This window comes from Capricornis sumatraensis, chromosome 17, assembly GCF_032405125.1.
Source record: "Capricornis sumatraensis isolate serow.1 chromosome 17, serow.2, whole genome shotgun sequence".
In the NCBI taxonomy this organism is placed as follows: Eukaryota; Metazoa; Chordata; class Mammalia; order Artiodactyla; family Bovidae; genus Capricornis; species Capricornis sumatraensis.
The window spans coordinates 58,785,122-58,811,529 of NC_091085.1; the positions used below are offsets into that span (position 1 = coordinate 58,785,122).

Below are 26,408 nucleotides of genomic sequence, written 5' to 3' on the forward strand. Positions count from 1 at the left end.
GTCAACTAGACTTCAGTAAAAATTAATTTTAAAAAAAAAGGTGATTCTTATCACTCTCGTTGTGACGATCATCTCTGTGCAAGTCTGGCTCCTCACATCAACAACAGTAACTGAAAAGGTTACCTCTTCACACATCACTTCTCTACATCCATCTTCCATTTGGTTGTTCCCCTCTTCTATGTCTTGGCCTCCCAGCAAAGAAACTTCTTCCTCGCTATCTTTCCTTACAAGTGTGTAGCCACTCTAAAAACAACCCAAAGAAAGCAGAGTCAGTGCCTTTAAAATCACAAGGCTGTGACAACATCAAAGTTAGAACCCCTTCAACTCTGTTAAAGACTCAGCTCTTCAGGAATAAAAAGCCCTTTAAAAGAAAATGAGCATATTATACCCACTAGGATGGTGGTTGTTAAAAAACAGAGAATACGTAAGTGTTGATTAGGGTGTGGAAGAACTCTTGTGCACTGCTGATGGGAATGCAAAACGGTGTAGCCACTGTGGAACAGTTCAGTGGCTCCCCAAAACATTAAACAAAGAACCATCATTTCTAGTATATACCCAGAAGAACTAAAAGCTAAAGACTCCAGTGGATATTTTTACACCCACATTCAGAGCAGCATTGTTCACAGCAGCTAAAAGGTGAAAACAACCCAAGTGCCCATTCGTGGATGAACTGAGAAGCAAAATGTAGTCTGTCCACACAATGGAATATTATTCAGCCTTAAAAAGGAAGGAAGGGTCCTCCATAGTGGTCTGGTGGTTAAGACTCCATCTTCCAATGCAAGGGGTACAGGTTCAATCTCTGGTCAGAGAACAAAGATCCCACATACTATGGAGTGCAGTCAAAAAGTGGGGGAAAAAAAAGGAAGGAAATTCTTTCTCTTCCTTTTTTATTTTTGGCACCACATAGCTTGTGGGATCTCAGTTCCTCATCCAGGGATTGTACCCAGGCAAGTCTCAGCAGTGAGCACAGAGTCCCAATTGGTGGACCGCCAGGGAATTCCCAGGAAGGAAATTCAGACACAGGTTACAACATGGATCAATCTTGAGGACATTATGCTAAAATAGAGGGAGAATATTACCTGATTCCACTTGTATGAGATACCTAAAGCAGTCAAATTCATACACACACAAAGTAGAAGGGTAGTTGCCAAGGGCTGGGACGAGAGGAAGTGGGGAATTAGTGTTAATGGATATGAAGTCTCAGTTTAGATGGAAGAGTTCTGGAGACAGGTGGGAGGCTGTATGCACAGTGCAAAATACTTAATGCCAGTGTGTACTTTAGGTATACACTGAACTGTGCACCTAAAACTGGTGAGGATGGAAAATTTATATCACGTGTATTTTACCACAATATTTCCCCCACCCCAGCACCAGAATTTAAAAAAAAAAGAAATACAGACAAACAAGAAAACAGTCTGAAAAGAAACTCAACAAATGGTTAACACTGTTTGTAACTGTATAGGAAAACTTCAAGGCACTATTTTCTGTATTTCCCACATTTCCTTTAATTATGCTACTTAAATTAAAAAAGCACTTTAAAAAATGAAGAGGCAAGAATAAGGAAGAAAAACACTGTAGTTATGACCAGCATCACTGAAAGATTTCAGTGCAAGCTCCTGTTAGGTTTGGGGTTCATGAAAGGGGGACCAGTTTCCCATGCCCAGATGTGCAGGTTCCTGGCACCAAGCCTCTGCAGAACAGCCAACCCCAGAGTGCTCAGTGAGGGAAGCTTTAGCTTTTAAATCAAAGCCTGGACCCCATGGAAGGTGTTCAGTTTCTTTTCCAAATCTATTTATTTACTTCTTTGGCTGCACTGCACAGCAAGCAGGACCTTAGTTCCCCGATGGGATTGAACCAATGCCCGCCGCAGAGGAAGCGTGGAGTCTTAGCCACTGGCATTCCTGGAAGGTGTTTTCCTTACAAAACTTTCCACAGCTAAAAGCAGACTTTGCTCACCATCAACAAACACGCATCCGAGCTCACACTTACCCTGCCGACCCCAAAACAACTGCGCCCCCTGTGCAGCCACAGCAGAAAGAGTGGTTTTCCCAAGAAAAGCACGGGGACTGACAACACTGTGATGACCAGCAGCAGCCTCTGGATATGCTCCTGTCGGTGCAGACGGGGAGGAAGCCGGGTGAAACGCAAAGACGTACCAACGGTGTCATTGGTACGCTGAAACTAGTGACAATCAAGCAGAATGTCTTTTAGCAAGGAACGTAAAGCAAACGCAAGCTAAATTATATTTGTCAGAGGGTCTTTACCTTTTGTTTCTTAAACTCATAGCTGATATGGGTGGCATCACACAAACGTGCATCTACACAGAAAAGTCATTTCTGGAGAGGACCATGTGCCACGGTCCAACTGCCAGTTCTCTGAAAGCCTGGCTGAGTCAGAGACTGACTTTAAAGAAACCGGAGGGGCTTCCCCTGGTGGCTCAGTGGTATTATTTAAATATAAATAAATAAATAAAATTATTTAAAAAGAAAAAAACTGGGAAAGAAAAAAAAGAAAAGAAAAAACTGGAAAGACAGATGGATGAGCAGTACTCGGGAACCCTCCAGTAACACATTCTTTCCCCACCACTTCTGACAGCTAAGGAGTGGCAGCAAGTCTGGATTACAGTCTGACCAGAGCCCTGGAGATAGCACTCATGGCAGAATGACACCCCCGTGATAACAGAGAGAAACAGAAAGCCGCTCAGTGCCTGGGAGGCTGTGGGAAGCACCTTTAATCACTCTACTGATTGAAACAAAAAGGCTCTCATGAGGACTTCCCTTGAGTTCCTAAGAATGGGGGAAGGAAAAAAAAAAAGATTGTTTACCTGCCCTGGGTAAAGACCACCTGTGTCACCAGCCAGGAATAAAAACATGCTAATAAATTCAATCAGAATGCTAGGAGCAGTTCTGGAGGTTTCGGCTGAATAAACCAGCCACTTATAGATGATCATAAATATAAGGTATCCAAAGATGCAGAGCATGAAGAGCAGTTCTGGTATGGAAACCAGACAAATATTGAACTTCTTCCTGAAATGCCTAGGGCAAAAAACAGAATTGATTAACCCATGAACAAATGTTTTAACATTTACTTATTTGGCTGCACCGGGTCTTAGTGGCAGCACGCAGCTGGACTAAGATAAAAAGTAAAGAGGACATTAATCTTAAATTCTCTGTGACAAAGCCTATCTCAGAATCACATCATCTGTGTTATGATCCAGATATAATCACAAAAAGATGTGAGGACAGGAGAGAAGACTAGTCTTTCCCTTTCAGATTCAATTAGAAGAAAAAAGACATCATCTCTTACTTCTAATATACCAGCTGTAAGAAACAAACCAAAAGTTTTTGATTTATAAAATAAAAAAGAATATGACAAAAATCACCTCTGGAAATAAATGTGAATGAACATGCTGCATGTCTCCCTCACTTGAACATAAACTCCATGAGGGTGAAAACTTTTTTCTGATCTCTCTGTTCAACCCCTAACAGTGCCAGGCACATTCTATATGCTCAACAAATATTTGCTGAATCAAGTGAAAGTGAAAGTGAAGTCGCTCAGTTGTGCCCGACTCTTTGCGACCCCATGGACTGTAGCCACCAGGCTCCTCTGTCCATGGGATTTTCCAGGCAATAGTACTGGAGTGGACTGCCATTAAAGAAGCTGCCAAAAAACGGATCATCAAAACAGGAGCATATGAATACGACATACCCCCATACTGGCTGCCTTTAAGATCTAGGCAGTCTATCATCAAGCAAAGGTTAAGAAATATTAATACCAACAACTTGATTTATAAATACTGGTTTTTAAAAAAATCTGTACTTACAAGTGGTTAAATATTCCCAGAATGACTCCAAAAGTCATGTGAGTAATCCCTAAAATCACAGACATCTTCATTTTGAAAGAGTTTAGAAAAGTGAGACGATTGGTGGCCAAGTTCCAAATCTAAAGACAAAACAAAACACCGAAAAAGAAAACTTTAACTCCCTTCAACTGGCTTAGGATAAAAGTGCTATTCCTTAGGGAAAACCCTGGTCAAGCCTTTTCAAGTTTCCTATCGTATTAAGACTTGAGGCAACACTATTCAATTATGTAAATTATGTTTAGAGACAAGAATAAACAATTAGGAGAGAGGTTCCCTTGGAAAGCTCAGATAAGGGGATGATAAGACTCCTGTCAGTGAGTTCTTTTCACTACTGTATCACCTCCCTCCAAACCAATTCTGACGCAGCTTTATTTACTTGGCTGTGCCCAGTCTTAGCTGCAGCATGCAGGATCTTTACTTGCAGCATGTGAACTCTTAGCTGTGGCATGTGAGATCTAGTTCCCTGGTCAGGGATCGAACCCAGGTTCCCTGCATCAGGATGGCAGAGTCTGAGACACTGGACCACCAAGGAAGTCCCTTGAGGTAGTGTCTAAGCTCTTCTCTTAAGGCTGAGATTCCTCGAGAAGAACCCCGAGTCTAGAGAGACGCTGCCTGGGCCTCATAAGCAGCCGCCTGCCGAGACCCATGGCGGGGCAGGTAGGGTGGGGACAGCCCCAGCCCCAGCCACTGCCTCTCTTTCCTTCTCCCCACACTTTTCCCCTTTCAAACCACCACCTCAATAAGCACCATGGTAAGCTTAAGCTCCCTTTCCCATTCTAAAATTCCACACTATTTCTTTCTAAAGCAAAAGATAAAAAAACAATGTGCACAAAGAAACGGAAGCAGCTGCACACGTTTCACGGCACTTTCCACTAAAATCAAGGGGTCAGGGAGTAGGACAGACTGTAACCCCAGCTCTCTGCGGACCTGCACTCAGGCACTGATCCTGGCTTCTGAAACGGACTGTCAGCTTCATCTGCACACTAGCCTGACTCGGAATACACGGTGAGCCTCTGTCATCCAGATAGAAACCCCCTCCGAGAACCAACCAACCACCTGAACCATGCTGAATAGTCTGTGAAACCTCTGTGACAGTTAAAGCTAGGTGATCCTGGGAATTCCTGGTGGTCCAATGATTATGGCCCTGAGGTATCCCTGGTCAGGGAACTAAGGCCCTTACTCCTAAGGGAGTAAGCCACACGGAGTGGTCAAAACTAACAACATTTTTCATTGAAAAATTAGGTGGTACTAGCGAGAAACTTGAGGTATTAAGGGGAGGAGTATACTCACGGGATCAATGCCAAAAGGGTAAGGGCCTCGGAACACTCCGGGAACACTGGGATCCAACTGCAACACGCTGTGGTGCCTGATGACGCTGTCACTGTAACACAAAAGAAGGGTGAGGGCCTCCTGTGATGAGGGAGGGAGCCTCGGAGTGACGCCCTCCACCTTAGACACCATCTGGCAGCCGGGCAGACACTCACTTCCAAAGCACCATCTTCCTCTGCTCCTCTGGGCTGTGACTGGAGCTGTACATGGCAGACACGTTCCACCTGGAGCCAAAGAGGTTGACCGACTTGGAAAAGCAGTCGTTGTAGATGAGGCCCGTGTACACTGAGAACAGCCCCATCAGCAGGAGGATATAGCGACCATTGAAGAACATCCGCATGATCTGTGGGGAGCAAAGTGTGGTGAGTGAGACAGGACCACGGGGAACAGGAGCAGAAGTGATCGAGTTAGTCTGGGCACATTCTTAAACGCTCCTCTCCAGGCTGCTCACAATCAAGCTCACAGGGACTTTCCGGGCAGTCCAGTGGCTAAGACTTTGCACTCCCAGTGCAGGGGACCCGGGTTTGATCCCTGGTCAGGGAACTAGATCCCACTTGCTGCAACTAAGAGTTTGCATGCTGCAACTAAAGATCCAGCATGCTGCAACTAAGATCCAGCACAGCCAAATAAACAAACACTTAAAAAATACATATATATATAAATAAAAATCAAGTTCATGGCACAGAACTTGCCATCAAACAAGAATGAAGACCCACCCCACCTAGGTCTCGGGTTTTGGTTATCGCCAAAAATGAAACATTTTTAAATGTCTCTTTTTCTAGTCAAACAGAAGGTAATCACTACTAATGCTACCTCACAGGAGATAATGAGGTGGAGGGTTTATGTTTTTACCTCTTGTGACTGATTTAGTCTGGGATGATTTTCGTTTAACACCAACAGGAGGGCAAATAAGAACATCACAAAACCATGTCCAAAGTCTCCAAACATCACGGCAAATAAAAAGGGGAAAGTGATGATGGTGAAGAGAGCTGCAGGAAAGGCAAGAGATTTCTGACTGGCAGCAGAGGCAGAAATTTCTAGTTAATGCAAACACGACCGCATATAATGATCTTGACTTTCTCCCAAATTCTCAAGAGAGAATTGACAGGTTAAAAAGAACACTTTAGGGACTTCCCTGGTGGTCCAGTGATTAAGACTGCATGCTTCCAATGCAGGGGCATGGGTTTAATCCCGGGCTGGGGGAAGTATGATTCCACATGCCCCCAGGCACATTCAAAAATAAACAGCTTATACTAAATAACAAAACAGTTACTAGTGAGCCTATCTTTCCAAATATCTATTACATTCTCATAGGGGAAAAAAAGCAGCAGTGATGTACAGAATGCATAAAGACTAGCAAATACAGGCTTCCAACCTGGGTTCACCTCTTGGTAGCTCCCGACCCCGTAGGCATCCACGATGTTCTGAAACCCCTCGGTGAATTTGTTGGTACGGATCAGAGTTGGGGGAGTTTCTTTTGTTGGGATTGTATTCATGAATGAGGGGATTGTACCACCGCTCTCTCTCTTTCACATGAAAAGAAGAAAAAAAGAAAAAATTACCACCCAAGAGCTCTTTCAACAAATCTTGGTGGCCTGCTATGACAAGGCCTTGTGCAGGGCCACATGGGGAAGTACTGATCACCACCCCCCAGGAGGTTCCAGCACAGCAGGAGCGACAGGAGGAACTGAGGGAGGCTCCTGGGGTGGGGAGGTGGGGTACGCCTGGGGCTGCGGTCTTACAGAAGCAAGAATCTAGCAAGGCTGAGTGGTGGGAAGTGGGCAGTGATGAGTAAAACAAAAATAAACCAAAATGTTGCCATACTGACATTCTGATTTATCCTTCCCTATATTTCATTTTTATTACGTAATACTGTAGCTGTCTCTAAATTTCTCTTGAACATTTTTAGGAGATAAACCACTAAATTCCAGTTTTATATTGGCAACCCTGGGGCTACTTATATACACACGTATGCACTAGAGTACCAGTCATGTCTCTCAAAACTGATGCTACCTCAATAAATGAGTCATTTAGACCTTTAAATAAATACAACAGATGCCCCATACTCCAGAATAACTATTTTTATGCCATCATTAATTTGATGTTTTTGTACCATCACAGAATTATGTGACGAAACAAGCTGATTAACCAAACGCTCATAAGAAAACATGTTTCTTTGTTGAAGTATGTAAACCTGTTATTTTCAGTAAACTAAGTTTTGATACAGAAAAACCTCTTGTATAGCAGAAACTAACACAACATTGTAAAACACCTATACCCCAGTTAAAAAAAAACTCACACAGGAACACGGGAGACAGAGCCCATAATCCTAAAGTGAGAATAACCTATTATTCAAAGTTCAGAGGAAGAAGGCAATGGCACCCACTCCAGTATTCTTGCCTGGAGAATCCCAGGGACGGGGAGCTTGGTGGGCTGCCGTCTTTGGGGTCGCACAGTCGGAGACGACTGAAGCGACCTAGCAGCAGCAGCAGCACATGGTTTAATGGAGAAGGGAATGGCAATCCACTCCAGTACTCTTGCCTGGAGAATCCCAGGGATGGGGGAGCCTGGTGGGCTGCTGTCTATGGGGTTGCAGAGTCGGACACGACTGAAGTGACTTAGCAGCAGCAGCAAAGTTCAGAGACCACAGGAACTGAGATTAATGGGTTCAACCAAGTTGAACAAATGGAAGTATATTTAACCAAAAACTTCCGCATGACCGAAGCAAACAAACAGAAAGAAACACCATAAGACAAGTGACAGAATTGGGGGAGAGTATTTGTTCTTGTATCACAGACAACGAGCTAAGGAAATTAGTAAGAAAAGGACCAACCCCCAAGTGGAAAATGGGCAAAGCATGTGAACAGAGAGCTCACCAGAAGGTGCAAATTCAAAGGCTCTTAAACATCCAAAAAGACATTCAGGACTTCCCTGGTGGTCCAGTGGTTAAGAGTCTACCTGCCAGTGTAGGGGACCTGGGTTTGATCCCTGGTCTGGGAAGATACCACATGCCTATGGGCAACCAAGCCCATGCTCTGCAACTAGAGGCGCACACCACAACTAGAGTAGCCCCCACTTGCCCGAGAGCAGCAACAAACATCCAGCACAGCCAAAAATAAAACAAATTTTTATTTTTTTTAATGAAAGAAAGATATTCACCCTCACTCAAAATAGGGGGAAATGCAACAATTGGCTGCATTCATCTGGCAAGTATCTGGCAAAACTGATCCAGCAATTCCATCCTGGGAATCTACCCAGTATCTGGCAAATCTGTGCATGTCTGAACTGTCAAAGGTCAAGTGTTAGTCTCTGTGCTGGTGGTATTCGCAAAGCTGGAAACCACCTAAATGACCAGGGACTAGTTCCATAAACCATGTAACAACAATTCCATCTGGATATTAAATAGCTATAAAACAGGGAAGTTCTCTTAAAAGAAAAGAAAGTATAAATAGCACATAATCTATTGTGAAGAAAGGGAATTCTCCCCTTTTATATATTCCTATTTGATCTATGATTAAGAAACTCAAAGACATAATAAAACTAAAACAAGGGTTGTCTTGAGCAGGGGAACTGAACAAAACTGAGGCTTTGCGTACAAGGAAGTCCCTTCACTGGTTCTTTAATAATATTTTTTTGACTTGTAAAACATGTCACTGAACTACTTACTCAAACGAGCAAATTAAAAATGCCACTGCAACTGCTATATTTAGACAGATAACCAACAAGGACCTCCTGTACAGCACAGGGAACTCTGCTCAATGTGATGTGGCAACCTGGATGGGAGGGGGGTTGGGGGAGAGTGGACACCTGTATAGGCATGGCTGAGTCCCTTTGCTGTCCACCTGAAACTATCACAACATTGTTAATCGGTTATATTCCAACATAAAATGAAAGGTTTGCTTTAAAAGCCTGTGCAAATCACTTTGCCATATACAGGAACACACTGTAAAGCAACTAAACTTCAATTAAGGAAAAAAGAATGCACGTGCACAGAGCTTCCAGTGAGTGACTCTGCAATTTCAGTTCAAAAGCATCCACATAGTGTCCTCTCCTGTCTATCTCATTGCCCTGAGCTTGATGAGATACACTCCAACCTTGGGCAGGAAAGGGCCAGCAGGGAGAGGAGGGGAGGGGAGGGGAGGGGAGAGAGGGAAGGGGAGGGGAGGGGAGAGAGGGGAGGGGAGAGAGGGAAGGGGAGGGGAGGGGAGAGAGGGAAGGGGAGAGAGGGAAGGGGAGGGGAGAGAGGGGAGGGGAAGGGAGAGCCACCTCACCGAGCCCTCCTCCAGTGCCCTTCGCAGCTCGTGCAAATCAGCCTCAGGACACCAGACCTCGGCGATGAGGCACTTGTTGGTCACGTCGAAGCTGCACATGTTCAGCATGTGGTAAATGGCTTTCATCTTCTTCACCTGGATCACACGGCTGTAGACCGACTCAGCGGCTTTACACAGCACTTGCCTTAAATAGTCCTCGGTTTTGTGAAGCACCTGGGTGAAGACAAACACACAGGATCTCAGCGGAGCATCTGCCGGGCACCTGACCTCCACTGGGGGTGGGGGGACTCTCTCCCCACCAGGAAGGAAGGAAGTTCAGTCCTTCTCCTCCAGGCCTGGAGCTGCCTCTCCCGAACAGGAGCCCAGGGCACAGGAACAGTGAGGTGTTGTGGTCCCCAGGGCAGCACGATGGCCTAGCTGGGCCCAGAGACCTAGGTCCCTAGTTCTTACCCACTCCAGCCTCACCCCACTTCCTGTCAACCCCAGGAGCCACCAATTCCCATCCCATTCTGCCAAGAAACCCTCTTTTGCTCAAATGGGTCAGAGTGAACTTCTAAGCAGAAAGATGACTTAAAACAGTGCTGGTAAAATTACAGCCAGCACTTTACATGGGGCTCACTCATCCTATCTGATGAAGAATTACACTTTAGCAGATCAAAGATAATCAGACTCCTTTTTTTTTTTTTAAAGCCCCATCATTTAGAAACCATCTAGGTTTCTAACAGGCTGCTAAAATGAAACTCCCATGAAGAGAAAGGAGGTGACATTCCAGTCTCCCTAAAATGTCTTGATTTGTCCACAATCAAAATTTTCCATATTAAAAAAGAAACTAAATGGATTTGTAAATGTTTCACAAGTCCTCAGATAAGGAGGTAAGTTTCTGGTTCACTCACAGTGTAAAGATCTTGAATCCGGGTATTCAGTCCCTCCTGGATCTCTCTGCGCTCCTCGGCTGTGTTCGGGTAGGGGTAAACGTGGCAGTGGTAACTAGAAGACAGGATTCGAGACAGCGCCGCAGCCGTCAGAACTACAGGAAGCGGTGTAGAAAACTAGAGCTAAACTGAATACACCGTCTGGGCACATTTCCTCCAAACCAGAATAAAAGCAGCCCTCTGGGAGAAAAAGGTGCAGACACAGGCACCTGGCCGTGCTACGGCCTTGCAGATGGACACTGGACAAATGTCCACTGAATTCCACGGATTTAGCCAACTCTCTCTTGGCTCCAAATTCCATTTCTGCTCTCAATGATTCCTAAAAGCTCATTCCCAATTTCAATGTTCTAAATCCACCATGACCCTTAAGCTGGGAGTGTGTAAGTCAAAGAACACACAGTAATTACCTTAAAAAAAAGGAGAGAGAAATAAGAGACACAGATGTAGAGACGGCTTGTGGACAAAGCAGGGAAGAAGCTGCTGCTGCTGCTGCTAAGTCGCTTCAGTCGTGTCCAACTCTGTGCGACCCCATAGACGGCAGCCTACCAGGCTCCCCCGTCCCTGGGATTCTCCAGGCAAGAACACTGGAGTGGGCTGCCATCTCCTTCTCCAATGCATGAAAGTGAAAAGTGAAAGTCAAGTTGCTCAGTTGTGTCCGACTCTTCGCGACCCCATGGACTGCAGCCTACCAGGCTCCTCCGTCCATGGGATTTTCCAGGCAAGAGTACTGGAGTGGGGTGCCATCGCCTTCTCTGGCAGGGAAGGAGAAGACAGGACCAATTGAGAGAGCAGCGCTGACATATATGCACTCCCATGTGTGAAACAGCTAGCTAGTGGGAAGCTGCTGTGCAGCACAGGGGGCCCAGCCCAGGGCTCTGTGATGACCTAGAGGGGTGGGGTGAGGCAGCGGGAGGAAGGGTCCAGAGGGAGGAGATATACACATACATGTGGCTGACTTGCAGGGTTTACAGCTGAAATTAATATTGTAAAGCAACTAATTATAATGCATTTTTTTAAAAACAAAAAACTTGAAATAAAAAAAGAAAATCAAGGGAGAAAAAAGTTCTGGATTCTTGGCACTTGCCCTTGACACGTGCTACAGTGGCTCAGACAGTAAAAGTGCTTGCAAAACGGGAGGCCTGGGTTCGATCCCTGGGTCGGGAAGATTCCCTGGAGAAGGAAATGGCAACCCACTCCAGTACTCTTGCCTGGAAAATTCCATGGATGGAGGAGACTCGTAGGCTACAGTCCATGGGGTTGCAAAGAATTCAACATGACTGACTTCATTTTCACTTTCTTTCACTTTCACAGTAAACATCCCCTGGGGACATGTGACACCAGGTCAGAAAGGAGGCAGGGCCACAGCTCCCAAGCTGCAAGATCTCCCATGCTGCCTCAGTATTTGAATGCCATGCTTTCTATTTCTCTCTACGCTCTGACCATCAAAATTAAATTCTTACTCTAGCTTTATCTTAAGCAATGATATTTGTGAAGTCAGGGGTTTATGTGTTGGCTATAGTTTTTGTCATCTACATAAAAATAAATATACACAATGGCACCCCACTCCAGTACTCTTGCCTGGAAAATCCCATGGATAGAGGAACCTGGTAGGCTGCAGTCCATGGGGTCGCGAAGAGTCGGACACAACTGAGCGACTTGACTTTCACTTTTCACTTTCATGCACTGGAGAAGGAAATGGCAACCCACTCCAGTATTCTTGCCTGGAGAATCCCAGGGATGGGGGAGCCTGGTGGGCTGCCATCTATGGGGTCCCACAGAGTCGGACACGACTGAAGTGACTTAGCATTAAAGTAAGAACAAGCTTGCCCATGTAACACCTAAAATTACTTTTCATAACACCAGTGACTGTGTATCAAACTCTGGTGAACACTGATCCAAAGGAAATAACCAAGTCCCACCCTTACCCCAGCAAGAAGCAAGGCCAGCTAAAATTTCCCAGAGCATAAGGAAACAAAAGGCCATTCTTTTGAGTTTTGGTGTGGCCTTATTTCCCCACTAGTGACAAAACTCAGTCACAGACTGACTCTTGCTGGGACACTGCTCTGTGTTTCTCAAAGGTTCACATGGTCTTGTACCACCTCATTTGGCAGGCGGGTCCCTCTGAGCCCACCCTCTCCACCACTTGCCAGGCCCCCTTACCCAGGGCAAAGGAGCTAACTGTGGAGGGCTGGACAAAGGATGAGCCATCCGCTCCAGGAGGACAGATAACGCTGATGTGTGGCTCAAAGCAACAGAAAGGCAGTAAATAGTAAACCTGGATTCCTTCCCGGATTGATCTTGAGCCTTAATTCCCAAGAAAGAAATCAAATCTGGGAATGTTAAAAACATGGTGTTTACTTTCAAATTATCTTAAGTATTACACTGGCAAGGCAGATGACAAATTAAATGTCTGAAAACATGGCATTAGAGCAAAGAAATCATGTAACAAAGCCCAGCAGCCTCTGCAACCACTGTGTTACTCTTCAGAGACCTATTTAAGGAAAACTAGAGGTTACTGAGAATGAAGAAATAAAGGAAATAAACTATTTCTTTTTCTTACCAATCACATATCTTCTTAACCTTGTGGCCAATCTGCTCTCCCCAAAAGGATATCAAAAACACATACCATTTTATGACTTCTCCCTACAAAGGATAAAGATGACTGTTACTTCTGCAGGAAGAACTTTGAAAACCCTGGCAGCTCGTACTCTGTCAGAGTTAGTTCATTAATGTGTTCATTCATTCAGCAAACACTGTCCATCCTCATTATCTCCAGATTCCACAACTGCAAATTCACTCCAGATATAACCCCCCAAACCAAAACTTGCAGCAGTTTTTCACTCATTTGCAGACATGCAGAGTGACAAAAATTTGGAGTTCCTCAACGTGCATATTCCAGTTGAGGTCAAACAAGGTGACCACTAGTTCATACTGTAAACACGTGTCCTTTTTGTGGTCTGTCTGGCTCCAAGTTTTTCGCATTTCTGTGCCTTTTGTTGGTAATTTCGGTACTGGAAACGGTCCCCAGGGGTGGTGCTGAAGTGCTTCCTAGTGTTCCTGAGCACAGAAAGGCTGTGAGTTGCCCTCAAGTGTGTCCCATATGAGTTGCTCAGACATGCATGCTAGCGTGGGTTGGCAGTGAGTTCAATGCTAATGAATCAACAGTATATATCAAGTAAGGTGTCTTTAAACAGAACACATATAAAACGAGGTTATGGACTGATCAGTCGATGAAAACACTGACCAGCGGCTCAAAGGGACCCAACTCTATGCTTCTCCTGGGAGCAATGGCTCGGTTCTCATGAAGACTGTACAATATAACGATGCAAATAATGAGAAGTGACTACATTTACAAGTATTCTACAACTAACAACGAATAGGTTTTTGGCCTATTTGCCAGGCACTGTTCCCGGTGCTAGGAATACAGCAGTGAACAAAACAGACAAAAGTTCCCGACCTAGGAGGGGAGGGAAGCTTGTATTCAGGTTGGCAGTGAGAGACACAAAGAAAGAACGTAATATGCCCAGTGGAGATGAGGGTGATAAAGAAAATAAAGCTGTGTCTGCCTGGTGGCTCAGTGGTAAAGAATCTGCCTGCCAATCCAGGAGACACGGATTCGACGCCTGGTCCAGCCCACATGCTATGCAGTGACTAAGCCCACGCACCGCAACTACCGAGCCTGTACTCTAGAGCCCAGAAACCAAAACCATGAGCCTGTGAGCCTGGAGCCCGCGCTCTGCAACAAGGGCAGCCACCACACTGAGAAGCCCAAGGACCACAACCAGAAAGCAGCCCTCACTCGCCAGAACTAGAAAAAAGTCCATGCAGCAGCCAAGACCCAGTGCAGCCAAAAATAAAAACAATTATGAAAAAGAAAATAAAGCTGGGGGGAGGGGGGTGACCGGGAGAAGAGGGCTGGGGACTGCAATTTTAAACCAGGCAATCAGGGAAGGCCTCCTGGAGAAGGTGACATCTGGGTCTAGAGAAGTGAAGGGGCAAGGAGTAAGCCACGTGGATCCTGGGGGAAAGCCTCTCGAGCCAAAGACAAAGCTCAGGCAGAGGCGGGATGAGGGCAAGTACGAAGGCCAGCCTGCCTGAAGAGAAATGGCCAGACCGAGGGCCAGAGGGCTGCCCGGCTGGGACACTGGGAGGATTCGAGCTTTTGGCTGAGTGAGACAGGAAGCCAAGGGAGGGGTTTAGGTTGGGGGTGTGGTGGGGGGAGTTTGACTAGTTTCACAGGAATCATCCTGGACGCTGGAAGGATGAGAGCTGAGTTGTCGCTGACTGAGACAGGCAAGCTGGAAGGTCAGGTCTGGGAGGCAGGGGAAGATTGGGAGGGAGTTCAGTTTTAAGCATCCTGTGGAAACGTTTTCAGGGAACTTCAAAGTTACGGAGGAGCCAGTTCAACAGAAGTCTGGTATTTGGGGCAGAGGTCCAAGCCAGTACACCCATTTGGAAGATGGTATTTAAAAGGTGGCTTCAAAAGCCATGAAATAACGTGGGACAGGAAACAGGCCGGGGACCTTCAGGCAAAGCGGAGGCGGTGGGATCCTGAAGTAAAGGACACAAGGTGGCCGGGGTCGGGGGAGGCGGAGGGGGGAGGCGACGGCTGATCTGGCTGGATACACTGAATAAATACCTAAATTATGCAATTCGTGAACTATATTGTCGATAAGGGGAGGAGATTTTTCAGTATCAGAAGAGAGTGAAAAAGACAGAAAAAGAGACGTCTAGAACTGTAGCATACAGTCTGCACAAATGGCGGGTTTGGGGTTGTTGTTTTTCTTTTTTTTTCCACTCTTTTGGCTGCACTACAGGGCATAAAGGGTCTTGGTTCCTGACCAGGGATCGAACCCACACACTCTGCACTGGTGGCACGGAGTCTTAACCACTGAAACACCAGGAAAGTCCCTGAACAAATGGTCTATAATAAATGTGCACAGGTAGCTGCAGAAGTGTTTACAGCTGTATGTGTGTGTGTGTGCATGTCTGACTGCTAAAAGGGCCCAGAAACAACAGCACTCCAGTACACAACGAGAACTCAAACACCCAGATCCTGGTTTCTAAATTCCATCCTCTACTAAAAGGTACCAAGGGTCCTTGAAGGAACAGCTGACTCCAGGCGGAGACCAGGACCATCCTATGTGACAGGAAGTAAGGGACTGCCTGCTGAACGCTGAGAACGTGCCAAAGGCCAGAGAAACGTGCACAAAGAGACTCCCAGTGGCCAAGTCACGGACCACAACAGAACACAAGTCATCGAACAAAGAGGAAGGTCTGACTGAGTTCATGGATGAATGAGTGACTATGAGGGCAGGGAAAGCACTGCCTTCTGCAGGATGGCAACCAGTAAGCCCAGAAGGGAAAATGATGGCAACTGTGAGCGACAGAGGCGACAAGTTCCAGAGAGTCGCCACGGAGGCCGAGGCTGGTGGGTATAAGTTTGGTGAGGATTGACACCCCAAAGACCAATAACCTTGGAATATCTCCTAGCAACCACTTAACAGTTAAATAGGGCAGAAAGGAGACATGAACGTGGAGGAACCTGGCGGACACCAACATGACCAGGCTAACATCACATGCCCCCTGGTGGGAGGTGCTGAGAGGACCAGAGCATCCATGTTCCCATCAGCAACGTGTGCTCAGAGCCTGGTCGTGAGGAAGCACTGAATGGACCCCAAAGGAGGGTCGTCCCACAGAACACGCTGTCTGTCCCGAATGCAAGTCACAGTCTCCCCTAGGGCAGTGGACCAGCAAGGAAACAAGGCAAACTGTGAGGAGTCTGCAGGGCATGTTTGTACTGCACCAAAGTGTTGTGTGCATGTTGATTTTTCTCATTTGGAGGGTTGTATCGTGGTTACTGGGCTTCCCCGGGTGGTGCTAGTGGTAAAGAACCTGCCTGCCAATGCAGGAGACATAAGGGACATGGTTCCATCCCTGGTTCGGAAAGATCCCCTGGAGGAGGGCATGAAAACCTATACCAGGATTCTTGCCTGGAGAATGCCATGGGCAGAGGAGCCTGATGGCTTGCAGTCCAAAACAGTATCCCTATGATGGGCAATGGACACCTGTCCATGGCTTCCTCTCAGAAGGTCTGCAAGGAGACGAATGAAAATGGGGATGGGCAAAAAAAAAAAAAAAGAAAAATGGGGATGGGACTTCCCAGGTGGTACAGTGGGTAAGAATCAGCCTGCCAATGCAGGGGACATAAGTTCAATCCCTGGTCCGGGAAGATCCCACATGCCGAGGAGCAACTAAGCCCGTGTGCCACAACTACTGAAGCCCACGTGCCTAGTGCGTGTGCTCTGCAACAAGAGAAACCACCACGATGAGAAGCCTGCACACCACAACTAAAGGGTAGCCCCCACTCACTACAACTAGAGAAAGCTTGTGCGCAGCAGCAAAGACCCAGCGCGGCCAAAAATAGATACTTTTTTTTAAAAAAAGAAAACGGGACTAGATATGCAGCAAGTGGGTAACAGTACGTGCAGCAAAACGCAACAGTTGGGAAGGAGCAGGGGAAGTCTCTGTTCTCTTCTGGCAACTTTTCTGTAAATTAAAATTATTTCCAGATAAATTATTAAAGAAACTACACTGGAAGAGAAAAGAAATGGCATTTATAGTGAATTTTACTTTGAACATTCCTTAATGATTTTAAAAATAGTACTCTGTCAGGGAATACAACCACCTAAGACATAATATGGAACAGGGATATATATAATATAAAGAACACAGATCTGAAACCACATGCCTGAGTCTCGCTTTGACAGAGAGACTGGTCAGCATCTAAAAATGTTACTGACAAAGGAGAAAATGGCTAGAAATACACTCTGGGGTTCCTAAGGACTTTCAGAGGTCAGACATTGGACCCAAAAGACACTAAACATGACACTACAAACAAATCCTAGAATCTGAGTAAAAGTTACCAAACCAAATCCCACATCCTCCCCAGAGTAAGGACTAACAGAAGGCACACTGAAAGGTAAGCCGTAACTCTGTCTGAGCAGGGGGATTACCGGTGACTGACTGATTTCCATCTCTGTGTTTTCTATGTTATTCTCAGTTCTCTAGAACGAGCTCACATTTCCTTCATAATCGTGGGGAAAGGAGGAATTGTGGCTTTAAGATACACATTTCTATCAATTATACTTCAACAAAACATTAGAAATAAAAAAAGTTTTTAAGAAAATTAAAACTTTTAAAAATTTCTCTGGTGGTCCAGTGGCTAAGAATCTGCCTGGCAATACAGGGGAAGCAGGTTCGATTCCTGGTTCAGAAGATCCCAAACGCCACAGGGCAACTAGGCCACAAGCACTGAAGCTCAAGACCTAGAGACTATGTTCTGCAACAAGGGAAGCCACCGCAATGGGAAGCTCATGCACCACAACTAGAGGATAGACCCCACTTGCCACAGCTACAGAAAGCCCCTGCAAAACAACAAAGACGCAGCACAGCGCAGCCAAATACAATCAAAAATACAGAAATATTTCATTTTTAAAAGGAAAATTAATACATATATATACACACACACACATCTCCATCCATGTCTCTGTATTTCTTCACAGACGTTTAATGCCCTTTAACCTACTGGTATCAACTCAGCACCAAAGAGCTTAGAAATTGTATTTTTAAAAATTTTTATGTTTTACATGAGAATTATAACGTTCTCAATAAAGAGAAAACTCAAAGAATATGTAAATGCTACTTCAGAACAGTTTTAACCTTCAGCTTTACATGGAAAGGTCTCAGAGGTCACAGGTGATGGATAATTAACATATTGCTACTGGCAATTTCAGGAGGCACAAAAAATATTATAAGTGTATGGTTAATGAACAGCTTGACCGATTAGATTTTCCAACATGTGTGATTTACTCAGGCTAAACCTTATAAAAATCATTTCACAGCCAAAATCCTTTATGTCAAAACTATTCCCTCGAATCTGCCTGCAATATAGGAGACCTGAGTTCAATCCCTGGGTCAGGAAGATCCCCTGGAGAAGAACAGAGCAAACCACTCCAGTATTCTTGCCTGGAGAATCCCATGGACAGAGGAGCCTGGTGGATTACAGTCCATGGGGTCACAAAGAGTCAGACACAACTGAACAACATTACAGCCAGAATTCCTAAGGCAAATCCAGGAAAGAACACACGAACACTTCTCTCAAAATTAAGAGGCCCAAGTCCCTTTTCTACCTTTAGTAGATCAGTTCATCTTCATTTAGAGCAAAATAGTAATTTTTATGGTTGAAGTCTTCAAAAAAAATTAAAAATCACAGCTATTTTAAAAGGTGATTATGGCTCTTTCCTCTCTGGCTCCTCTGCTTCCCTTCCTGAATAATTCATTCCTGAAGCCTTAGATGTGCGTTCGGGGATGGACCTGAGAGGGGAGGGGAAGGGCAATAAGGGCCCAGGGCAAAATCAGAGCCCAAGCAAAGGGAGGCAACATGCCGCAGGGGAGCCACCCAAGCAGGGTGAGCAGGGCACCCACACCAAGGAGCCACTCAGTCCAGGGGCTGGGGAACTTGAAACTCCGTATGGAGAGAAGGGCAGGGCAGCAGAGATAGGAGATCAGAGGGCAGACTGGTCACATACAAGGGGACTGATCAAATAAGTATATTGACAATATGGGAGTTGAGTTTCTCCCCACTGAAGAAAGGAGTTACAAATCTAGAAATGAACCCTACAAATGAACTCTACAAGTCAGGATGAACCAACCCTATGGCGCTGGAGAGAACTGGATATAAAGCCACAGCTTTCACATACACACACAGGTACAGAAATAAAGTTGTGAGTGGGTGAGCCATTTGCCCGTGTGCACCCTCTGTCCACCGACAGAGCTGGGAACAGCATCACCTCGTTCACAAAGGGCACACCCAGAAACCACAGCGTGGCTTCTAATTACCATTCTCCACTAAAGAGAACTAAGCTCCTTAGAGAAATGGCTAATTCCAGAGCTGCATGAGGGAAATTACAAAATGAATCTGCATATATTGTTATCAGGAAAGCAAAGAAGTATTCAAAAGATGATGGGAACATGCAAAAAGAATATAAAATCTAGCTGAATAGGCTCCAGCTGGCTAAATCGAGAGAATTTGAATATCAAAATAAAAAATTTAAGTAACAGAGTGTAACTTATTGAATAAAACAGGAAATAAATTAACTGATTGAAAATGTGATGAGGAACTGAGTACTTACAGAGTTTCAAAGCACTTCCTCAAAAACATGTATTAAATACAAAGGAAAAGGAGTTACAAATTCACAGTGGAGATGACTAGGAGTCACTACCTTGATCAAGAGATCAAAGTGAACATCACCAGTAATGGGACAAATGAATCGTGTGCCCCTGATGGGAAGCAGTGAGAAGGCAACATCACTTCCAGGACATTCTTGACAAAGACACATAACCTGAATCTTGTCATGAGAAAACATCAGACAAACCCAAACGGGGGGCATTCTACCTAAAACACTGGTCTATAATAATTTTTAAATGCCAAGACGATGAAGGTCAAGGTAAGACTGAGAAATTACCCCAGAATGAAGGAGACCAAAAATACATGACAAGTAGGAATTCCCCGGCAGTCCAGTGGTTAGGACTCTGCACTTGCACAGCTGAGGGCCCAGGGTTCCATCTCTGGTCGGGGATCTATTCAATAAGATTCTGCAAGCGTTGCAGGGCAACCAAGAAAAAAGACATGACAAACAAATCCAAAGTGTGATTCGTAACCAGGTCCTTTGCTGTAAAAGACAGTACTGGGACAACTGCCGAAACCTAAACTGGATCTGAAGCTAGAACGCAGTGGGGTGACGACGTTAATGCCACTGTTGCACTTCAGCAGAACAGGAGAAAGTCCTTATTCTCAGGAACTCCCCCCAAACGTATCCAAGGGTAAGAAGGGATCCGGTCAACAACTCACTCAAATGCTTCCCTCCGGACTGTGCCTCCAGCTCTGGGGCAAGTCTGTCACTGCTGAAAGGAGATGGTGACATTTACTCACTGTTTCAGGGTCTTCCAGGGGCTCATCCAGCTCTGCATAGGTCACGATGGTATACCCTTTGCAGACCCTCCACAACATTTTTTCAAATGCTTCAACTTTTCCTTGGTTAATTAGGCCAGATACAAATCTATGAGACAATAAAGGCTGTGGTCAAGTAAAAGCAATGAATATTATCAAACTGCAGTAAAAGGATGATGAAGACATTTATTTCTGGCAAAATGGGGAAGATACCCTGAAAGCTCTCCAACTGAACAATATCTGAAATGCTGGATGAAATATTTTTGAAACATCCTCTTCAATGTAAAGCTGAGCTCATAATTTAGAGAAATTCTTGAATCCAAAAATAAAACAGGACTTCATAGTTATGTCCTGATGTATTATATGGAGCCAGTATCTACACGTAACCAGTATCTCAAGGCCTTGAGTTTCAAGGCCACCATGGCAGAGGAGCCCTGGGTCTATATCAGGTGAGGAGTTGGAACTAAAGCCCCACAATCCCCTCAGTGTTGGGACTCTCACCCGCCTCAACAAAGGACTACACCTTAAGTGAATGGGTAGGCTAGAAAAGAATCCATCTTGCAAAGGAGCCTACATGCAAACTTGTTCATTTCCATTCAATTTTGAGGAGAAGGGGGAGAATACTCCTTGATGATTTACAACCACAGGTTAGAATGTACTCAGGTTTGTGGAGGGAACTCATATTATGTGCAGGGTGAATAAACAGACAGGAAAAAAAGAAAACCTCAAGCAGAAAAATTAATGTAAAATGATTCCAAATAGGTGGAGTGCTCCCAAGTACCTGACATATGTAAAATTAAGTTCTTTCAGAAGGATACGGCCTCACACTAAACATCACGGAATTCCTACAGATAAGCAGCAAAGGAACCGAAGTTCATAGTAAAAAGAGATTACAAATCACATGAGGAAACAAGTTACCATTAGCTCAAGTAAACAGAGAGAATAAACAGTAGAGAGAGCCCCTTAAAATATGATTAATAAATTACCCAATTCAGTTTAGCCCCTATGTTCCCACCAAACAAAACAGGGCTTTATGCTTCAATAACCAACTATTTGAAGCTTATGGAGTAATGATGAATGGGATAAATGTTCTTTCTTTCCAGTTCATGATACCAAAAGAAGAAATTCCCATCATATTTACTTAAAAAGTCAATACAGCTGAGTGATTCAACTCAACAAATACTAGAGTACAGTGTTTTCTTATACAAATATTCACTTTCTTTCATTCCACATAGGCTTGCAGATGGTGGCTGCTCATCTACTCTCATCTCCCACTGACAAGAAGGACAGTGTGAAGCTCGCCAGGCCAGGTGTCACCTACCCCAGTTTCGCTCCCAGCCTCTGCATACAGCTGTAGTCCAACAAAGACTCGTTCTCCAAGGGAGGGAATTCTTCGTAAGTGGGTTCGAACTACAAAGAGACATGAAGCCAAGTGTGTCTCACTGAAAGTGACGCTTTAATTCCCAAGTCCTGTTTCCAAACAAGTCTGCAAGGCATCAGAACTACTCAGATCTGGGTGCCAAGGTAACTCAGACATGTGAGTCGGCTCTGATAAACAAAGAGGATAACCTCCCCATTCCTTATTTGTAAACTACTTGATGACATTTATGTATAAAAAAAGTCTGGTTATAACGTATGTCATCGTCTTAACCTAACACAGAGTAACTGTATCAGAGGTCACACCTGGCACAGGAAGTGAAACGAAGTTCAGAAGGAATATACTTTGCCCCTCTCTGACGCTCAGCTGAGTACAGTACTGTTGCATACGCTGTTCTTTATTCCTATATAGATTTTCTTTTTTAAAAACTTCCATTACTTTTAGGAATTTGAGAAGAAGGAAAGAATAAAACTGAAATTTTGGAGTTTGATTTTCATCGTTCAATTTTTTCTCATCATCATAAAAAGTCTTTTTTTCAATTGTAAACTAAAGCATTTTACAAATAGGAAGTTATGGTTAAAGCCGGGGCTTCCCAAGTGGCTCAGTGGGGGACTCTGGTTTGACCCTTGGATCTGGAAGATCCCCTGGAGGAGGAAATGGCAATTCACTCCAGGATTCTTGCCTGGAAAATCCCATGGGCAGAGGAGCCTGGCGGGCTACAGATCATGGGGTCACAAAGAGTTGGACACGACTTAGCAAACTAAACAACAGCAAATGGTTAAAACCAACATGGAATCCAACTGAAAAATACAGCAAAGATCAAAATGTATCTCTTTCATTTTTTAAAGATGTATCTCTTTTAAAAAGTAGTATTTCTATAGGAGTTGATAACAAAACCTGAAAACCTTATGGGAATGAGATTTGTACAAAAGAAACACACTCCTGGGACTTCCTCAGTGGTCCAGTGGTTAAGACTCCACTCTCCCAATGCAGGGGGCCTGGGTTCAGTCCCTAGCCAGGGAACTAAAATCCTGCATGCTGTGTGGCCAAAAGAAAGAGAAAGAAAGGCACTTCCTCCCAAGCATCACCAGTACCTCCACATTGCGCTTGACGAAGGTCTTGGTCACTCGCAGCATGTGGGTGTACTCAATCAGCTCCAGCAGGTTCTTCCTCAGCTTCTCCTTGTTCTTAGTGACCTCTCTCAGCTCAACCTCCAGCTTCTGCAACTGCTCCTGAAATGAAACGACAGCTGGGTTACTTCCAAGTCTGGCTCTAACACTCTTTTCACAGCACCCCAGAACCAGGAGAGGTTTTAAAAAGCCAAAATGTATATGAGAGTTTGATAGGGATATGAAAACATGCTCAGGTTTCCAAAGTTCATCATTTTCTGTTTCGTATTAATTCAGGTACCGTGATGGCAAGCACTGGGGTGCCATGATGACTCCGCGTGCTAATCTTGGGTCTTACCATTTCTTCTGGTTTCCCTTCACCTGCTTACACGTGACCATACACCAAAGAGTCTTCCTCTTTTAAGACTACATTTCCTTTTATTTGTAACACAGAAAAACACTCTTTCCCAAACATACCTATTCCTAGTCTCTAGCCTGAGTTTCTATGCAGTTGCACTTATTCAATTAATTAGACATAAAAATACTTGAGAACAAATCTTTAACAATTAGTTGTGTACCAAGCATCCTTTCCAATACTTTAAGTATTAAAACAGTAGAAGCAGAAATCTGTAAAACAACCCACTGACTCAATGACAACTTGTATTCAAAGAAATCCCCTGACACACTACATTTATTACTTGTGCTCTGCTTTATAGAATTGATAACAGCTAGCAATCACCGTATTTGTAATTACATCACAACCAACACACCAAACAGGCCAAACCAGCTGACTGCTCTCATTGGACTGTATAGTCGTCTCCAGAATCCGTTCATATACCAAATGCTTAATGACGTCCTCCCAGTAAAACAAACAGAGCAGTCGGCAATGGAATGGTCCTAGTTATACAGTACTAATTGTTTTAGAAGGGCTGTAAAAGCTCTAGTCTATTTCCAAGTGTGATGAACGCTCAGATGAGGAGACCAAAATCTCAACAGATAATTCATGGGGGATGAGGGGGATGCTAACGAATGAATGACCCCATGCTCTCACAGTGTATCTCCGACACTGAACTCCAAGAGAAGGAATCCTGCTGGCTGACCATGGGGAACCACTTTCACACTAGCTCCTGATAATTCGAGGGGAAAGGGTCAGAGTGAATCAAGGGAGAATGTGAAGGGCACAGGCCTGAAGCCTTGATGACCTGCAGTAGCAGAAGCATGCTAAGACCTGCAGAAGCCCAGAGGTTACATGACCAGATCTCATGATCTAATTCTTGTCAATCTCTGTTCAATACCACCTGTCCTACACTAAGGGGAAAACACCTGAATTCTAGTTAAAATGTATCACAGATAATCTGTTACTGAGAGTTCATCATAACGTGGTGCTTTGACTTTCATTCCACAGTCTTGAGAAGAAAGGCAGAAAAGCACTAGACAGTATAGAGCAAGTGAACAAGCCCAATCTGAGGTTAGTGACCCAAAACCCTCCTTCCGAACCAAGTTACCTGCATTTCCAGCACTTGTTTCAGAGGCGGTGCCGGAGGACTGGTCTCCCCCTCAGGGAGGGGAATATCAGCTCTATTGATTTCCTGCACCAAGTAGGCTGTGGAAAAGTTAAACAAATTAGACTGAAAAACTTACTCTAGGACATTTCAGTGAGAACATTTCATGTCTCCACTTTTCCCAGGTCATCTAAAGGGACAAAAGTCTTCACTGTCCCAACTGACACATGACTTTTGTCACCTTGCTTCTGAAGATCTGTAAACTAATTCTGCCTAGAGAGAGCAGCACAGAGTGACAGTAACCTATACACAGATTTTCTGAAATTCCCCGCCCTTCATCACTAAAACTCTAGTTAAAGAACTTTGGAGTCACACTTGCCTCTGCCACCTGTAGACGAAGCAGGAAGTTAAGAACACACTCGGAAGTGCCAGGAATAAGCCACCAGGGATGTCAGTGTGAACTCCCTACAGATGCCATTAGCAGGAAATATACATCCATCCGGAAAAACACAACAACCTTTCTCAGCAAAAAGAGCAACCTCAGGGCAAAGAGCCTGGCTCTCCTCAGTCACCAGTTAGCCGTGATGCTTTGACTTAGGACAATTTACACTAGATTCATGAAACTAATATTCAAACAGCCAAAAACAACTTAAATTCTTTAGTTTACATTTTCAATTCCTTGAAGCATCCTTTTCTGTAGGATAAAAGTCATAATACCTGGTAAAAAATCATTACCAAATACAATATTTTAGAGAAGTCTTACTAGTTATTTTACTAGGAAGGAAGGAAGGAAAGGGAGGAAAGGAGGGAGAGAGGGAGAACGAGAGGAAGGAAAACAGGCAGAATGTCTTACCAATAAGGAAGCAACGGGCTTAAGAGTTTTTTGGAAATGGATGTAAATTTTTTTAACCTATTTTACCTAAATTTGGGCTTCCCCAGTAGCTCAGCTGGTAAAGAATCTGCCTGCAATGCAGGAGACCCCGGTTCGATTCTTGGGTGAAGAAGATCTCCTGGAGAAGGGACAGGCTACCCACTCCAGTATTCTTGGGCTTCCCTGGTGGCTCATATGGTAAAGAATCTGCCCTGCAATGTGGGAGACCTGGGTTTGATCCTTGGCTTGGGGAGATCCCCTGGAGGAGGGCATGTCAACCCACTCCAGTATTCATGCCTGGAAAATCCCAATGGACAGAGAAGCCTGGCGGGCTACAGTCCACGGTGTCAAAAACAGCAGGACACAACTAAGCACAGAATAACACAGCACATACCTAAATATACTTGATGGTTCATTTTCTTTTTAAGTCTGGATTCTTTATGAAACAGTTTAAGCTACAGGAGAAGGCAATGGCACCCCACTCCAGTACTCTTGCCTGGCAAATCCCATGGACGGAGGAGCCTGGTAGACTGCAGTCCATGGGGCTGCGAAGAGTCGGACGTGACTGAGCAACTTCACTTTCACTTTTCACTTTCATGTATTGGAGAAGGCAATGGCACCCCACTCCAGTGTTCTTGCCTGGAGAATCCCAGGGACAGGGGAGCCTGATGGGCTGCAGTCCATGGGGTCCGCGAAGAGTCAGACACGACTGAAGTGACTTAACAACAACAACAAAGCGACAGGAAGCCCTGGGCATGTCTAATGTCCTGTCAATCCTGCTGTGTCTTTGAAAACTCATTCCAAATATACAACCTGTCCAATGACTCATACACGTGGCAAAGAAGGAAGTGTGATGTTGCCCTGTCTTTCACGATCCACCCAAATGACTGGAATCCCAAACAATATGCAGAGGACTAGGCTGCTGATGACCCAAAGGTTTCTTTTGATCTTAAAAATCCCAGTTAAAAAATATAAAATCCACAATAATTAACTATTAGAAATCATTCTAAAAGTCACCTTTATCTCCCTTCATCAACTCTCTCATCCTCAGGTTTTTCTGACAGTGACTTTGGAACTGTTCCCCTCTCTGTATTTCAATCAAAACTTCAATGTTTGAACTGATAAAGACTATTTTATTTTAA

General features: G+C 44.6%; 1 protein-coding gene across 2 annotated transcripts in view; it reads right to left on the minus strand.

The window, feature by feature from the left end:
* Positions 1 to 26,408, minus strand: part of ATP6V0A2 (ATPase H+ transporting V0 subunit a2) — a 46,012-nt gene that overhangs the window by 10,493 nt on the left and 9,111 nt on the right. Inside the window, exons 3-17 of one of the 2 annotated variants that reach the window (XM_068990327.1) lie at positions 24,399 to 24,496; positions 22,879 to 23,016; positions 21,728 to 21,816; positions 20,389 to 20,515; positions 12,955 to 13,037; positions 10,356 to 10,449; positions 9,463 to 9,675; positions 6,567 to 6,717; positions 6,044 to 6,180; positions 5,347 to 5,534; positions 5,153 to 5,243; positions 3,824 to 3,942; positions 2,825 to 3,035; positions 1,990 to 2,109; positions 124 to 243 (exon numbers count right to left, since the gene is read on the minus strand). In XM_068990327.1, coding sequence (XP_068846428.1) covers positions 124 to 243; positions 1,990 to 2,109; positions 2,825 to 3,035; positions 3,824 to 3,942; positions 5,153 to 5,243; positions 5,347 to 5,534; positions 6,044 to 6,180; positions 6,567 to 6,717; positions 9,463 to 9,675; positions 10,356 to 10,449; positions 12,955 to 13,037; positions 20,389 to 20,515; positions 21,728 to 21,816; positions 22,879 to 23,016; positions 24,399 to 24,496 — 1,979 coding nt within the window. Of the gene's footprint in view, positions 1 to 123; positions 244 to 1,989; positions 2,110 to 2,824; positions 3,036 to 3,823; positions 3,943 to 5,152; positions 5,244 to 5,346; positions 5,535 to 6,043; positions 6,181 to 6,566; positions 6,718 to 9,462; positions 9,676 to 10,355; positions 10,450 to 12,954; positions 13,038 to 20,388; positions 20,516 to 21,727; positions 21,817 to 22,878; positions 23,017 to 24,398; positions 24,497 to 26,408 lie in introns of those variants that run through there. The other variant, XM_068990328.1, reaches the window with a different exon arrangement.